General features: G+C 45.0%; 1 protein-coding gene and 1 long non-coding RNA gene across 7 annotated transcripts in view; one reads left to right on the top strand and one right to left on the bottom strand.

Moving 5' to 3' along the window:
* The window catches only part of USP2 (ubiquitin specific peptidase 2), a 70,000-nt gene extending 54,193 nt beyond the window's left edge, over positions 1-15,807 (top strand). For 3 of the 5 annotated variants that reach the window (XM_087970166.1, XM_087970167.1, XM_087970168.1), the window contains 9 exons: positions 707-818; positions 1,517-1,627; positions 3,490-3,554; positions 6,657-6,760; positions 6,925-7,005; positions 8,441-8,519; positions 9,385-9,492; positions 10,956-11,076; positions 11,950-13,988. In XM_087970166.1, the coding sequence (XP_087826292.1) occupies positions 707-818; positions 1,517-1,627; positions 3,490-3,554; positions 6,657-6,760; positions 6,925-7,005; positions 8,441-8,519; positions 9,385-9,492; positions 10,956-11,076; positions 11,950-12,037 (869 nt within the window). In that variant the 3' untranslated portion in view covers positions 12,038-13,988. Of the gene's footprint in view, positions 1-706; positions 819-1,516; positions 1,628-3,489; positions 3,555-6,656; positions 6,761-6,924; positions 7,006-8,440; positions 8,520-9,384; positions 9,493-10,955; positions 11,077-11,949; positions 13,989-15,371 lie in introns of those variants that run through there. The other 2 variants (XR_015750378.1, XR_015750379.1) reach the window with 1 other exon arrangement.
* On the bottom strand, positions 812-17,440 carry LOC148130062 (uncharacterized). Of its 2 annotated transcripts, none has more exons than XR_015750380.1 (3): positions 17,280-17,440; positions 4,186-4,357; positions 812-1,093 (listed from the first exon to the last, which is right to left on the bottom strand). It is a non-coding gene; the product is annotated as an uncharacterized LOC148130062 (long non-coding RNA). The 2 variants fall into 2 exon arrangements; XR_015750381.1 differs by having other exon boundaries at positions 4,175-4,357.
* Positions 17,441-17,496: the final 56 nt, after the last annotated feature.

The raw sequence follows: 17,496 nt of genomic DNA on the forward strand, positions 1-17,496 counted from the left end.
CTAGTAACATCATCAGTGTTAAAAGGAAGTGGGATTGGAGGAGAAAAAGAGGAGGAAGATCCCTTGAATCAATAAAGGAGAATATTTGTAGCTCGGAGTTGAAATGAGGGTTCCTCGGTGCTCTCTGAGCTGGTTAGTTTCCTTGCAAACATTTCAGGACCCAACTAGGGAACATCATCAGTGTTAGCAGGGAGTGTGGTTTGTGGAGAGGAGGAGGAGGAGGAGGAGGATCCTCTGAATCAATAAAAGGAAGAATATTTATAGCTCAGGGGTCCTTGGTGCTCTCTTGAGCTTGGTGGTTTTCTTGCAGATGTTTCATGACCCAACTAGGCAACATCATCAGTAGCAGAAGGGAGAGGGGGTTGCTCTCATTCAGGCTTCTTCTAGCATGGATGATGTTACCTAGTTTGGGTCATGAAACACCTGCAAGAAAACCATCAAGCTCAATCCCTTGAATTCTTCCTCTTCCTTCCTCGGTTCCCTGCTCTATTTGGTAGTTGTTAGCATCATAGACGCTGGTCCTTAGGGCCCCACAGGTCTCCTGTGGCATGGATCATAGCTAGGAAGGAAGCCAGAGCTCGTGTCTCCCCACAGGGACTCACGTTGGGTCTAGAAGGGATGGAACAAGGTCTAGTTCTTGGTGGCCACCGTGGGTTCTTCCGTGCTTGTGTGTTCACGAACGCCTTGCTCCCTCCTCTCTCTCCAGAGTTCGCCAAGCTCATCCAGGCATTGTGGACCTCGTCTCCCAATGAATCCGTGAGCCCTTCCGAATTCAAGATGCAGATCCAACGATACGCTCCCCGCTTTGTGGGATACAAGTAAGAGGGAGATCGAGGACCTTCTCTTCCGCTTTTCGCAAGTGGCCATTCTTCCCTTGCTTCTTCTCCTTCTTCAACCTTAGCTAGCGCTTTTAGCCTTTGCTAGCTCTGGATTCCTTCATAGCAACCTGTTGTCCTGTAGATCTCTTGTGGACTACAACTCCCATTCCTTGGCATTCAGCATGCCGGTAGAGAAGGGAGGATGCTAAAGTCCATGATTTCTATCAAATTCAAAGATGGCCACCTCTGCCTTACTGTGTCCTGTCTTTTCAAATCTGATGAAGAGAGAGAGTTAGTTTGGTCCTCTCCTCTCTTCTCCTTCTTTCAATCTCTCCCCCTCTCCTCTTTTTCCCCTTCCCCTTTTCCTCTCCTCTCTTCTTCTTCCCCTTTTCCTCTCCCTTCCCTTCCCTCCCTCGCCTTCCCTCTCCTCTCTAACCCTTTCCCTTCCCTTCCTTCTCCGTCCCCTCCTTTTCCCTCCTCTCCTTTTGCCAATCATCTGTCCTAACCACCCGGAATCACTTTGGCCTATACATTTAACACATAAAAATAAATAAATCAACTCCCTTGAATATCTGCAGAAGGACAGGAGGAGAGGAAGAGGGTTGGTTTCCTCTCCTCCCGGGCTCCTTGGGTGGGGCCTGACTGGGTACCACCCTCCTGCCGGGCTTAGATTGACACCTGTCCTTCCTCTCTCGCAGCCAGCAGGATGCCCAGGAGTTCCTGCGCTTCCTTCTCGACGGGCTCCACAGCGAAGTGAACCGGGTGTTGGTCCGTCCCAAAGGCAACAATGACAACCTGGACCATCTACCGTGAGTCCCAGCAGAATCAAAGCACTAGGATAGGGGTTTGGGGGGGGAGGGGCTGGAGACCACCAGATGCCGATGCCCTCGGTCTGGTCTGGACTGAACAAGTTTTTCTTTAAGAAGGTCCATTCTATGGGACCGGGTCCCTAAAGAAAGATCAGGGTGATCCACTTAGATGGAGAGCCAGTTGGGGTTCAACCATAGTAGCAATACTCCTTAGATTTATATACCGCTTCACAATGCTTCACAATGCAATCCTCTCGAAGTGCTTTACAGAGTCAGCCTATTGCCCCCCCCGCAATGATCTGGCTCCTCATTTTACCCACCTTGAAAGGCTGGAAGGCTGAGTCAACCTTGACCTGGTCAGGTTTGAACTCATGGCTGTGGGCAGAGTTAACCTGCAATGCTGCATTCTAATCACAAGGAAGGAAAGGAGGGAGGGAGGGAAGGAAGGAACCAACCAAGAGAGATAGGGAGGGAGGAAGAGAAGGAAGGAAGGAAAAGAGGGAGGGAGGGAGGGAGGGAGGGAAGGAAGGAAGGAACCAACCAAGAGAGGGAGGGAGGGAGGGAGGAAGAGAAGGAAGGAAGGAAGAGAGGGAGGGAGGAAGAGAAGGAAGGAAGGAAGGAAGGAAGGAAGGAAGGAAGGAAGGAAGGAAGGAAGGAAGGAAGGAAGGAAGGAAGGAAGGAAAGGCGGAAAGAGAGATAGGTGTCAACCCTGAAGCTGACCTGAGAAGTGAGAGAAGGAAACAGCAATAGCCCTTAGACTTATATGCCGCTTCACAGTGCTTTCCAGCCCTCCCTAAGTGGTTTACAGCCTCTTTGCCCCCAACCATCTGGGTCCTCATTTTACCGACCCTCGAAGGATGGAAGGTTGTTAAGTGTGGGAAAAGGGTCATCAGTCACTTTTCCAGTGCATTGTAACTTTGAAAAGTCACTAATAAATGAATGGTTGTAAGCATAGGGCTGCCTGTATGCCTTTCATCTTTCCCTCGGCTCCTTTTGATCCTCAAGACAAGCTAGCTTGGAAGGTGTAGCTGAAGAAGAGTGGGGCCCTTGCAAGTGTGATAGCCAAGGGAGGATTACAAAGCCCATGGGCATCCACCCATCCCGGAGCCTTCTGGGATAAGCATCTGATTCCATAAATGTCTATGGAAATTCTCCATCCTCCAGATCCTGGTTGTCCCAACGGTGCTTTTTTCAAGAGGCAACTGGACTTCCTTATTTTTCTTTCAAAGACGTTTCTCTTCTCATCCAAGAAGCTTCTTCAGCTCTGACTTGGATGGTGGGGGAAGGGAAGGATTTATACTCCTTGCAGACAGCTGGTCATTTGCATCCTTTGAGAGGGTCCTTGAGGCCACTTGGAGGTTTATCTGTCTCCTCAGGGTCACCTGAGTGGTGCTCCCGGTTCCTGTAGTCTGCAATTTTTTACCACTTGGAAATCCATTCCTATTCCCACACCATTGCAAGGGGGTTCATCCCAAATTGTACAGCTAAAAGTCTGTAGAGATTGTCCATCCTCCAGCTCATGGTTGTCCCAAAGGTGCTTTTTCAAGAGGCAACTGGACTTTCTGGATTTTCTTTGAAGATGTTTCGCTTCTCATCCAAGAAGCTTCTTCAGCTCTTATTCTTTCTTTGAGAAGTTGGAACTGTGCTTTCTCCAGAATGTTTTTCTGTCCCTTCCCCACCGAGGACAGGCTCGGGTTGTTGGGGGAGGAACTGTGTTGTCTGCATCTCGAATTCGAGGGCAAATGGTTCCTGTAGAAAGTCCAGTTGTGCCTCTTGAAAAAGCACCTCTGGGATCTGATTCCAGGGCTGCTGATCTGTGCTGGGAAAGCCTCTTCACCGTCTCTCTTGTGTCTCTCTTGCAGGGATGACGAGAAGGGGAGGCAGATGTGGATGAAATACCTCTCAAGAGAAGACAGTCGGATTGGGGGTGAGTATCTGGTGGGGCGGTCGAGAAAGAGTTTGGGGGTTGGTGGACGTGATGATGCAGAGGGTTTCAACCCTGGCGACTTTAAGAGGGGTGGACCTCCCATCCAGGAATTCCCTACTCAACATGCTTTAAGAGGAATGGACTTCTCCTTCCAGAATTCCCTGCATTTCTTAAATTCTTGACTTCTTAAAGTTGCCAGAAAAAAACAAAAACCCTGATTTAAGTTGTACCAATGGTTTGGCTAACTTTTTGGACCAAGATACCCATTTGATGCAGGGAGGCGGTGGCTCGGTGGCTTAGACGCTGAGCTTGTCGATCAGAAAGTTCGGCCGTTCGAATCCCTAGCGCCGCCTAATGGAGCGAGCTCCCGTTATTTGTCCCAGCTTCTGCCAACCTAGCAGTTCGAAAGCATGTAAAAAAATGCAAGTAGAAAAATAGGGACCACCTTTGGTGGGAAGGGAAAAGCATTCCATGCCCCTTCGAAGGCATTTAGTCATGCCGGACACATGACCACGGAGACGTCTTCAGACAGTGCTGGCTCTTCGGCTTTGTAACGGAGATGAGTACCGCCCCACTAGAGCCAGAAACTATTAGTATGTATGGGTGAGGAGAACTTTTACCTTTTCCTTACCCATCTGAACTTTGGAGAACATGCCTGGAGCAATGTAAGTGAAGCAAGGGACACAACCCATTTCTAGCTATAGGTCTCCCCATCAGTTTCTCTGCCTCCTCTTCATCCATTCTGGGAATTTTCTGTCATCTCAGTTGGTGGTCAGATAGGAAGAAGGACAGCTTGGTGACATCTTTAAGACAAAATGCATTAGAGGTGATTCGCAAAATTATCGGGAGTGTCACCTACCCTTAGATCAACCTTGGCCATTTTTAAGACCAGCATGGGCTGCCAGGGCAATTCTGCGAATCAAAGTCCACATGTCTTTATATATATATATATATATATATATATATATATATATATATATATATATATATATATATATATATATATATATATATATATATATATATATATATATATATATATATTTTATATATATATATATATATATATATATATATATATATATATATATATATATATATATATATATATATATATATTTTATATATATATATATATATATATATATATATATATATATATATATATATATATATATATATATATATGTTTTCTGAGGTTCAGGTATTTGTATGTGGATCTTTGGTTATTCGGGTTCTCTCGCGTAAGATTCAAAGTATCTGAGCAGCGTTTGGCGGTCCCACTCGCCATCTTCAGGCTGGTGCTTTCGGCTTAGTGCACTGGCACTAAGCCGAGCACCAGCCTGAGTGGCGAGTGGGACCTCCAACCTGCATACTCTGAATCTTCTGTGAGGAGAACCGAAACAAGATCCACATATATATATATATATATATTTATTTATTTATTTATACATACATTTTTCTTTAAAATACATAAAAACACAATATCTACGTGAACAGTGTGTTGTCTGGGCTCAATTAATTTTAAAAAAATAATAGCAATAATGACCCTAATATTCATTAATAATAATCACATAATGATAATGATATTTGTTTATCCATACTAATAAACCTTCATTAGATACTTGATCATTCCCTTAAACTTTTGAGTTTCTAACTTCTGTTTCTATTATCTAACCATTGATAAAACAAATCCTGTATTAAAAATATTGTTTCTTCCTTCTCCTTTAGTTTGAGTGTTAATCTATCCAGCTCTGTACATTCTAATGTTTTTTATTACACTCTCATCTATTGGGATATATTTATTTTTTCACTGTTGTGCAAAAACAATTCTTGCTGCTGTTAACGTGTAAAATTAAATGTGTATTCCCTTTATTGTATTTTTCTGGTAAAGTCCACATGCCTTAAAGCGGCCATGGTTGAGAAACGTTGGCTTACATTGCCATGGTAGTCAGCAGTCTCTATTTGCTTGCCTGGTTGTGGATTTCAAAGTTGGTGAAATCTTCAGAAACACCCCGATGGCGTTGAGCCTAATCAACATAGCTGCCTCTTTAAAAACTGGTTTAAAGAATTGTTCCCTTTTTGTTCAAGGTTGCCACTTTCTTTTGGTTTCATTTCCTTTTAAAATTTGTACCCTGTCAGGTCTGATCTTGATGTTCTCGGATCAAAGCCAGGAAGAGCAACTGTTCATTGAATTTGTTCACTGAATTGTTGATATTTATAGAACACTGACTGTTAACATTGTTAACAGGACTTTTTCATTGTCATTTTGTTAAAACTTCCTTGGATATTTCAAAGGAACTTTTCTGTTACAAAAGTGTGGGTTTCCCCCCTGCACCCACCCAGTAATTAACCTGGCTATCAAATCATTAATGTTCAACCTACATTTTTTCTCTTTTTACTGTATGAATCCACTTAATGCTGGACCCCCATTTGACAAACTTTTCAGAAACTATTTTGACCTTTTGGATGGCCAAACTTTATTCGTTCTGTGCTAGTTTACCTAGTAATTTAAGGCCACACAAGAAGCTGTGTTGAATTTGTGGCTGCAATTCACGTGTTTGCTTCCCAGCAACTGAACTGGAAACCCCACCGGGTTGGAAATCATCAGCCACAAAGATCAAGGAGCGTTTCATGATCTCTGAAATTCCTCAGTTGATTTTGGAAAAGCGTAAAACCGATTTCCATCACGCTCAGCTCTAGACACAGGGAAAGCCTTGAAAAGTATGGAGTTGAGATCCAACCTCAGTCAGGACTTTGAAGCTTCTTTCTAAAACTTACATTTAAAAAATGCCCTTCTACGGTCACTGCTGCATAGCACACCTATCCACGTAACTAGATCATGGGTAACTCCTACGCAGAGAAGCATCCGTGAACAACATTAGCCTGAGCTTGCACAACAAATGAGGTCAAAAGCAAGTTGGCTGGTTTGTGAGTAAGACTATTGAGGTAACCCAGCCATGAGATCAGATCCTCCGTTCTCATTCTTGGATGACGTGAAACATCCCTTCAAGCTTTCAGGCAGGAGAAAGTCCATCTCCTCCATACGTGGTGATCCAGTTTGATCTCCACCTTCATATTCTCCACCTTCTCTTTCTGTAGATCTCTTTGTTGGGCAACTGAAGAGCTCCTTGACCTGCAGTTCTTGCGGCTACTGTTCCACTGCTTTTGATCCTTTCTGGGACCTGTCTCTGCCCATTGCCAAGGTAACCTTCTATGCCCTGGGGCTCCCACTGGCTTCCCACTGACCCCAGATCTGCAGCTTCCCAGATCTGCCTCTTCTTGCATTGGTGACCTAACGTCTTGGACCTTGGCCACTCACTCTCACTCTCTCTCTCTCTCTCTCTCTCTTTCTCTTCTCTTTCTGCAGAAAAGCTACGGCGAGGTGAATTTGATTGACTGCATGCGACTCTTCACCAAGGAAGATGTTCTAGACGGTGATGAAAAACCTGTAAGTCCAGATGACTAGGGAGGTGCAAAAAAAAACAACCTCACCAGTCAGGTTTCTGCACGCAGTTCACGTCTCTTGTTCCAAATGTTTTTTAAGCCCTAGATGTCAAAATCAACCAGCAGGTGGATTTTTTACACAAATTTCTGGTTTGGAGTTTTGCACAAAATGAAGTTGCTGGTGATTTTAAGAATTATAGAGTTGGAGATCTTCAAGTCCAACTTTGGAGGTGATTTCTTTAGATTGGGAAAAAAAAGCTTGTTGCAAAAGCTAGATCTAAGGCTCTAGATTAATGGGTTGGGAAATGTCAGACGTGTCTATTCTTCTTTGAACTGTTGCTTCACCTGGTTGTTGTGTCAGCCTCTGGCTCATGTGAAGCATAACAGAACCGAACAGAATAACAGAGTTGGAAGGGGCCTTGGAGATCTTCTAGACCAACCCCCTGCACAAGCAGGAGACTCTACACCATTCTGGATAAAGGGTTGCCCAATCCCTTCTTAAAAACCTCCAGTGATGAGGCACCCACAACTTTTGAAAGCAAATTGTTCCACTGGTTAATTGTTTTCACCGCCAGGAAATTTCCCTTAGTTGTTGGTTGCTTCTCTACTTGATGAGTTTCCATCCATTGTTTATTATCTTACCTTTGGTACTCTGGAAAAGTGGTTGGACCCCCTCATCTTTATGGCAGCTCCTCAAATATTGGAAGACTGCTATTTCCGACTTGTGGAGGAGCTGAGTCCATAATGGGAGGGCTGCCTTTAATGCTTCCATCAACCTGCCCAAGTCAGTTTTTTTCCTCTAAAAATAAGGGGTTTTCTGCCCTGTGAAATCAAAGCCAGGCCCCGCTGGTTTGCCGCTGACGGCCCTTGTGTTTACCCCGGCCATTTCAGCTCATCACTGAACCATGGTGGTGCAGTGGTTAGAGTGCTAAGTACTGCAGGCTACTTCTGCTGACTGCCAGCTGCCTGCAATTTGGCAGTTCGAATCTCACCGGGCTCAAGGTTGACTCAGCTTCCCGTCCTTCCGAGGTGGGTAAAATGAGGACCCAGATTGTTGGGGGGCAAGAGGCTGACTCTGTAAACTGCTTAGAGAGGGCTGTAAAAGCACTATGAAGCAGTAGATAAGTCTAAATCAGCGGTGGGATTCAGCCAGTTCACACCGGTTTGGCGAGAACCGGTTGTTAACTTTCTGAGCAGTTTGGTGAAGTGGTTGTTGGAAAAAAAAATCATTAGGGCGGAGAACCGGTTGTTAAATTATTTGAATCCCACCACTGGTCTAAATGCTATTGCTATCTAGCCAATCCTTGCTACTCATTCCCCCCAGCTGGAGCTACATTGTCCCATGCCTGCCTTTCCTAACAATGTTCATGCATTAGGCAGCCTCCCCCACATCTCTGTGGCTCCTCCCCTAAACCCTGGTTGTCCCTTTGTCCCTGCAGACGTGCTGCCATTGCAAAGCGAGGACGAAATGCATGAAGAAATTCAGCATCCAACGTTTCCCCAAGATCCTGGTTTTACGTATCCTTTCTTTTTGGTTTCCTCAGCTATTTATTTATGGGATTTATTTGCCATCCATCTTGTATCCAACCATTGTGGGAGGCTCCATAGCAAAGGAGATCTCACATGTGGATGCATGGAGACTTGACAAGTGTCCTATCAGGATCCGTAAGGTGCAGACAATTTTACTGGGCCCAGAATCCAGCCTGCGGAGGACGTAGCTTGAAACAGTCTATTCTTTCAAGATCCTAGTCCTTTTGGTTGGAGGATTCACAGACTTTTTTCAGTGCAGTAGAACGTACACACACACACACAAATTACAGCCTTAACCTTTTTGCTTTACATTTCTTGCAGTTAAGGTGCTAGGCTACAAAGCAGGAGATCATGAGTTCAAGTCCTGCCTTAGCCACGAAAGCTGGCTGGGTGACTTCGAGCCACTCCTCTCTCTCAGCCTAAACTGCCTCACAGGGTTGTTGTTGTTGTGGGGAAAGCAGAAGGAAGAAGGTGTGTTGGATATGTTTGCCACCTGGAGTTATTTGTAAAAATAATCAAAGTGGGATATAAAATAAATAAAGGGGTGGTGCAGTGGCCTGGAGGTGGAGCTCTCACCTCACAATCAGAAGGCTGTGAGTTCGATCCTAGGTAGAGGCAGATATTTCTCTCTCCGGGTATAATGAGAATATATCTGCCGAACAAAACTCCATATTGGCAACAGGAAGGGCATCCGGCCATTAAAACACTCTGCTAGCTCCATTCCGTTGCCCAAACTCCAGCCCGCAAAGGGATTATGGGGTCGTTAAAAGATGATGATAATAAAATAAACAAACATTCTTCACTTGTGGGAACCGTTTGGCCCTTCCCGCTTTTTCCTTAATTCCTCACCCAGACCTGAAACGTTTCTCGGAAGCCAGGATGCGATCCAGCAAACTCACCACTTTTGTCAATTTCCCGCTTAAGGATCTGGATCTACGGGAATTTGCCTCTCAGAGTTGCAGTGAGTATCTCCTGAGGGATTTGGAAGAACCAGCCCGGGGGGGGGGGGGGGGGGTCATCTGGGCCAGCAACCCCCAACCTTTTGGGTGTCAGGGACCCATTTCATGGAGGGAGGTTTTTCTACAGACCTGGGTGTGTGTGTAAATAATAGAATGGAACGGAATGGAATGCAATGGAATAGGATATAGGATATAGGATACAGGATAGAATATAGAATACAGAATACAGAATACAGAATATAGAATATAGAATAGAATAGGATGTAGAATAGAATAGAATAGAATAGAATAGAATAGAATAGAATAGAATAGAATAGAATAGAATAGAATAGAATAGAATAGAATAGAATAGAATAGCTGGAAGGGTCCTTGGAGGTCTTCTAGTCCAGCCCCCCTCCTCAAGCAGGGGAATCTACACCATCTCAGACCAGTGACTGTCCAGTCTCTTCTTAAAAACCTCCAGTGATGGAGGCAACCTCTGTTCCACTGGTTTGGCTTCCACGGTGTAGTGTCACACACTGCCTGCATCCCACACTTGTGTGGATGGGGCTTCGCTTTTGCTTGCGCAGCCCGGTTTCTGGATGTCCACAGCCCAGAGGCACCAGGACCCCTGATCTAGCAGGGTCACCAACTGAGGATAGATCTATGAACCTTCTTCCCTACAAGTCCAGTCAAACAAAGATACACAAACACAGCCTGGTTGTTTGATTCCACCCGCTGCCTGGAATTGTAAAGGAAACAGGAAGCAGAATTCACTTCCCTGACCTGTTCAGAAGGTCTCGATTTTGGAAAACATTTGAAATGAGATCTCCCGCAGAAGTGGGTCCGGTCTGAGAGAGCCATTTATTTATTTACTTGTATTTCACATGGCTGAACCGGCCAACTCCCTCCAAGAGGGACTCTTAAAACAGTACGTGGACGATATGTGCTCCATCCACGATTGAAATCTGGTTTTCAGAATCGTGGCTTCCAGCTTGGGGGGGAAAAAAACGCTGGAGTTTTCCTCCTCCAGCTGTTCACATTTTAGGGGAAAGCAACAAAGAAGTTGAGTGAGTGGTTTTGAGGAAGGCTTACAAAATTTGCCAGGGAGCAGGAATGTCCCACCTTGGTACCCTCTCCAGCACGGCTGTTGTGAAATGAGCGGCTGCATTAATAATATCAAATAATCATGAAATAAAAATAAAAACTGAGCTATGCTTGGGGGCTTCTCCCTCTGAATTTCCTTGGGAGCCAAGATTGTGATAAGAGATTCCTCAGATTTTTGTATTTCATTCTTTTTTTCCCTTTTTTTTTGCAAAAGTCAGACCTTCCACGAACATCAAGCCAAGGCAAACCCTGCTAGCAATATTTGGGGAGAAAAAGAAGGGCCATTGCACACTTCTAATCGAGGCCGCTTCCTGCTTTTGCACACTCAAAAGTGAAAGAAAGTCCCCCCTGACAGTAATTTGACCTCTTCTATTTTCAGATCATGCAATTTACAATCTCTATGCCATCTCCAACCACAGCGGGACCACAATGGGTGGCCATTACACGGCCTACTGCAAGAGTCCGCTCTCCGGAGAATGGCACACCTTCAACGATTCACGGTAAGCCAGTGCCCGGCCTCTCCTTTCACGCTCCCAACTCTTTCCCCGAGCCAGAGAGGTCATCAAAGGGGACAAAACTTAACTCGGACAACTGTTTCGCTTAGCAACAAAAATTTGGAGCTCAATTCTGGTTGTAAGATGACGATTGCCTCGGTTTGCCTGTTATCATTTAGCCTGGAAAACCAAATTCTCCCTTTCCAAAGTTTGCCTCTTTGGTTGGTCCTCTCCTCAAACTCTCTTACTAATCTAGCATAAAAGAAAAAAAATAATCAGTATAATGTTCTACTAGTCCTCAGTTTATGATTGGTTGCTTCATGGACATTTATAATTACGACAAGCCCAGAAGAGTGTTTACAGCCTATAATGTACTTTTGGTCATCATAAAATGTGCCCCGCACACACACACACACTCGTGGTCTTGTGACAACTAGGTGTGTCTTTGCGACCAGCCGCAGCATCCTGCAGTCACATGATCATGATTGGTGACTTTTCCTTTTTTGCTGATTTCCAGCAAAAAAAACCACCCATTTGGAAGAACAGCTTCACACCTACAATCGAAGCATTCGCTTAGGAACTACAGTGATTTCACTTAACGACTACCCAACAAAATTGTCCTTGAATCAGATCTGGTCACATTGGCGTCTTGACTGAGGACTGTAATGATGCACAACCAGAAAATCGTTTCTGATTCTGGTCATAAAACAAGGACTGCCAGCACTCCCCATTTTTTACCTCTCAGGGCTGGAATGTGTGGGTCAGAACCAGCCAGAGGTCAAAGTAGGCATCCCTTGTTGTCAGTTTTCCTCACATCCGTTCTTCGTTTACACTGCACCCCTCTCTTAATGCCGGTTTCACTTTCTGTCCTTCCTGCAGCGTCACGCCGATCTCCCTGGGCCACCTCCGCAGCAGCGACGCCTATCTCCTCTTCTACGAGCTGGCCAGCCCGTCTTCCCGAATGTAGCTTCCAGATCACGCTCCCCTCCCCTGCCCGCCACCCACATCCCCATGGAAAGGAATCCTCGTAATATCCCAGAAGAAGGACGCGAGCCAAGCCACCAGCTCAGAAAACGCATCGGGAATGGGGTGGGAGGGAGGGCACGCGGAGACCCAGGACAATGGTGACTTGAGGGATTTTTTTTCTAAACTGGGTTTCCCCCTTTTTCCTAAAAAACAAGCAAAAGCAAAAAAAAGAGAGAGAGAGAGAGAAAGAGAGGGAGGGAGGAAGAAAATGCTTTTAATAAAGCGTTAACTAAAGTTGCCGGTCTTCACCGGGATGCCTTACTCCCACGCACGGGACCGAAGACGGAGACGACGAGGGAGAAAACACCATCCTTGGTGTGAGCAGGTTCCGCGCCAACTGCATCGCTCCGAAAAAAAAACATTCTCAGGGGTGGTTTCTATGTTTTCCTTCTCTCCCTTTTCCTTCCTCCCTTCTCCCCTGGTCCGCCCACACTCCTTTCCACAACTGTGGTGTGCAATAAGTCACAAACAGCTGCTGCTCTTTTGGGGGGAGGGTAGCAACCTGCCTGTCCCCCTGTGATCCCTTGGCAGGTGGGGGGGAGGGTATTGGAGCTGAGCCACACAGGTGTTTTTTCTCTCTGATGCCAGTTGGACGCCACTTTGGCCACCGAGTTGCAGAACTAGATCAAGTTTTCCGGAATATGATTTTTGCCTCTTAGATCAAGGCAAAGCTTGTTTGTTTTTTGCACAGTTCTCACACAATCCTCCTCGGGGAGGGGGATGAGGGATTTCTCTACAGGAACCGCGGACTTTGAGTCCTATCTATTCGCATGGGGTGGGGGCCGTTGTTGGTTTCCTTTTTCTTTTTAACAAACTGGACGCATCCTTGGATGGATTTTTACGGACTTTGTCGCAAAAGCAGAGGCTCGCTGGATCCAATTCTACCTGTTTTCTTGTCACTACTGTGCCTTAAAAGCATCCGGACGAAAGACACGGTGCGTTTTCAGCCGATCCAAGTGCCCTTCGGAAAGGGACACGGCGCAACCAGCAGAAATATGACACACACACACACCCATCCTTCAGCCTTCCTCTCCTGCTGTCCCAACTTTCCCTCACCACATCCCTCATTTGTCCTGGGATGGAGGCCATTCAGGAACGCTTCGGACAATTTTCAAAGAGGATTGCCTTGATTCAGTTTTCATTTTGGTTCTCACTGCATGTGTGCCGCAGAGTCGCCAAAACGCACCTCGTTGGAGGGGGTTTTTTTGAACCAGTTTGGGAGCGATCAGTAAGCTTATCCCTCCTCTTATTTATTCTCCATCCCCATCATGCAGGGTCAACCTTTCAGCCCAACTCCAAAGCAGACACTACTTGAAGGGCTGAGGGTTAGAGTTAGCACCTTGATGGTTTTGCAACCAGACAACATTCGCTGGGTAGAAAAACCCTCCCCTGTTTTATTTCTTCCCCCCTCTTCATCCCCTACGCCTTGCAAAGCTCTGAAAAAGCACCAAGCCGACTTTAACCCAGTTTTGAATCAAGCAGAGCATTGAGGTTGGTTTTAGTGGGCACCTTGGTTCGCAGCCTAAAGGATGCCCCTTGACCCCCTCTGCCATTCTCACGGCCTGTTTTCCTACAACCAAAAGTGCCCCCCTTGCATAGTTCACTCCATTTCAACCAGGCCGGTGCTCAGGACCCTGTGGGGAAAGCAGAAGGGGTAACCCAGATGTCAAGGGTCTGGCTAGCAAAGCCTTTCTCAGTGTTGCTATTTTGCTTGGTTTGGGATGGGGTATTTTTTTTCCGTTTTGTTTGTGTTTGGGTTTTTTTTTTTTTTTTTTTTTGTTTATCAGTTTGGACTGAACAGCTTGTTTACTGTGTAAGCAAGGCTGGAGGACGGGCCGTGGTCACTCAGGAAGGAGGCTTGTACAGAAATAAAATTGTAACTTGATGAACAATCCACTGCGTTTGTGCACACAAGTGACTGTGAATTGTGGGCAAGAAATCTTCGATGGGAGGGGTGGGTTGTGTGGTAAGAAGCCCCCAGCCCCTGATGAGCTGTGGGGCTCGACTCTTGCTGGATTTGCCACAATCTGGGCAGTGTACCCAATGTATTTTCTCTGAAGGAGGAGGGCTCGGCTGGTGGACCTCAAGATTCCTTCCACACTTGGGCACGAGGGTTGTAGGTGGTACTTCTGCGGGAAGAGCTGAAGGACGTTGCTGCCTGTTCACAGGCATGAGGGGTTACAAGATGGTGGGCTCACTTTGCTCAAATACGTATGAAAGGTAATGTTTTATTTGACCAAGTACGATTAGACACACAAGGCATCTGTCTCCGGTACAGAAGCTCTCAGGGTTACATGCAAAAGAGCAGAGTAATTAACATAATCAATGGTACCAATAAGAGAAGGTAGAAGAAGAAACGAGAAGGATAACAGTAATACAGCCGTACTAAATATCCTAGACATAAGACTACTGTGGGAATTAGGTGCTTAGCAGAGTGATGGCAGGAGGGAAGAAGGCTCTAGTTCAGGGGTGTCCAACCTTGGCAACTTTAAGACTTGTGGATTCCTTGTGGACTTCAACTCCCAGTGCCTTGCGCCATCCCAAGGGGTGGAAGGCAGGCCTGGTTGCATTTGTTTTTTTTCTGATAGTCTGAACTATCCATGGGAGTCTCTACCTGTTTGGTTGCAGTGCCAAACCAGACAGTTATAGAAGTACAAAGTAGTACAATCATTCCTCCATAAAAGTGTTATCAGCAGCTCCTGGCCAGTCTGAATGTGAAGGGAGCTACTTAAAAGCCAATTCGGGGGCAAAGTTCCCTACCCCCCCTTGGACAGGATGGCAGAAGAGTTGAGCCGGGATTTTTGGGTGCTCTGGGATATGGGGAGGCCTGGTGGGTTGGTGCTCCAAAAGACATCTTCCATTTTTGCACAGTGGGAGAAAAAAAGCATAATGGTATACAGGTGGCTCCTGACTTACGACCAGTGGTGGGATGCTGCCGGTTTAACAACCGATTTGGTGAGCGTGCGCCTAAGGCGCTTGCGCTGAAAATGGAGCCTTTAGAAGCTCAGCTGCTTACCTTCCAAGTCAACAACGGTGAGTAGAAGAGTGAGGGTGTGGGAAACCATCTGCGCCGCGCGATTGAGATGAGCTACAAAGCAGGAAATAAAGGACAGGATCGGGCCGGGGCAGGTGGGCAGGGCCAGCTGATTGTGAGAACAACCGGTTTGTGTGAACCAGTCTGAACCGGCAGCCTCCCACCACTGCTTCCAACCATTCGTATAGTGAATGTTTGAAGTTACAACGACACTGAAAAAGATGGCTTTTCTCACACTTAGGATGGTTGCAGCATCCTCACGGCCACATGCTCAGAATTTGGAGGCTTGGCAAAAGATTCCTCTTTATGACGGTCGCTGCGTCCTGGAGTCATGTGATCCCCTTTTACGACCTTCTGAACATGCCAAGCCAACGAGGAAGCCAGATTGTCTGAACAGCTGTGTTCCTAACTTAACAACTGCCGTGATTCACTTAACAAAAATGGCAAGGAAGGTTTCATAAAATGGAGCAGAACTCACTTAACGGTCTCTCTCTTAGCAATGGAAATTTTGGGTTCACTTTTGGTTGTAACTCCAGGCCTCCCTCTAAGCCTGTTGCTCCGCGGTGGTGTATTATCTCTGGGGAATGTGACTTTACTCTTCTTTCTTTTTAAACTTTTGTTAATTTTTTACTATTACATTTATTTAGTGCTTAATAAACATCATGTTGTCTGGGTTATTTTGTTTGCTTAACAATACAAATTATATTCGTAATCTTTACCGCTTTGTTCCAGCCATTGATCAAATAAACTCCATGTTATTTCTTCATTTTTCCAATGCTGAGCAAATACAATCCTCACTGCTATTAATACATGCAATATTAAATATATACTTCGTTTATCAAATTTTTCTGGTACGACACCTAATAGGAAAAGTTCAGGTTTAAGATTGACATGTTTTCCTAACATCTTTCCTAACCACATGCGTATTTTTGCCCCCCATTTTTTTAACTTTAACACAAGTCCACCACGGATGGTAATATGTGCCCGATTTTTTATTACATTTCCCAACATTTACTAGACATATTTTTGAACATTTTGGCTAATCTAGCAGGTGGTAGGTGCCATCTACAAAACATTTTATATAAGTTTTCTTTATATGAAATTGCCATTGTTGACTACTCTTCTTTTTCTTTTGTTAATTTGCATTTTATTGATCAAACCCTGAAAAGAGATTTTAAAATATTTTCAGTTTAGAAAGCAAACAAGTGAAGCCCCTAAATATGAAGTATTTTTAACTACAAATAACTTACTTGGTGGTTTAGAAAGAATTACTCAACAGTTTAGAAATAATTCAAAATACAACTCTTTGCTTCTAAACTATACCGTAATAAATCTATAATAGAAGAAACTTTAGTACCAGAATCATTTTCTTTAACAACAATTTCATTCCTTGACAATAACAAAGGAAAAACAGTCCCACCCTTATCTTGCATCCCTACATTTCTTTAACCAAAGGAACATGTTTTCTCTTGTCCATTACTAATGTTGTGTGATACATAATACATATGATGTATCAGATACATACATCAGGATCCAATATATGCATAGGAAATAAATCCATATACTGCACGAGTCAAAAAGAAAGCTGTGAAAATATTTACAGACCCCTCGCATCCCGGACATAAACTCCTACCCTTAAAACGACGCTATAGAGCACTGCACACCAGAACAACTAGACACAAGGACATTTTTTTTCCCAAAAGCCATCACTCCGCTAAACAAATAATTCCCTCAACCCTGTTCAACTATTACAAAGTCTGCACTACTATTACTATTAATCTTCTCATCACTCCTTATCACCCATCCCCCCCCACTTGGGACTGTAGGGCTGCAACTTTGTCACTTGTATCCTTACGATTTATATTGATTGTTTCCTAGTATGATTTGATGGCTTATTGTACCCTATGACTATTAAGTGTTGTACCTGATGATTCTTGACTCTTGACTGTCTTTTCTTTTATGTGCACTGAGAGCATTTGCACCAAGACAAATTCCTTGTGTGTCCAATCACAGTTGGCCAATAAAGAATTCTATTCTATTCCATTAAGGGCTAGTCAAAGCTGAAGTGACATCCAATTGTCTTTGTCCCCTGCAGCTTGGCTCGTTTATACGAGCTTTTGAGTGTTTTCCCCCTTTTCTGGAAACTTACCTGACCCTTCCCAGTGGGGCACCCTGGCTGAGTTAATTGCCTCTCCGGCTCACCAAAGATGGAGTAAGATTACGAAGGCCAATGCAGCCAAGGGCACGGATTAATGATTGAAAAACAGACTCGGGTGCCCATAAGGAGCCGGTGTTCCTTCCCGAACAATTGAGCAGGCAAACAAGGAACTCTTTGTCCCTTGCTTTGGAACAAGACCAGAAAGGTT

Source organism: Notechis scutatus, chromosome 7 (genome assembly GCF_049901735.1).
Source record: "Notechis scutatus isolate UNSWTSFEM ecotype Mainland chromosome 7, rNotScu1.2, whole genome shotgun sequence".
Taxonomy (NCBI): Eukaryota; Metazoa; Chordata; class Lepidosauria; order Squamata; family Elapidae; genus Notechis; species Notechis scutatus.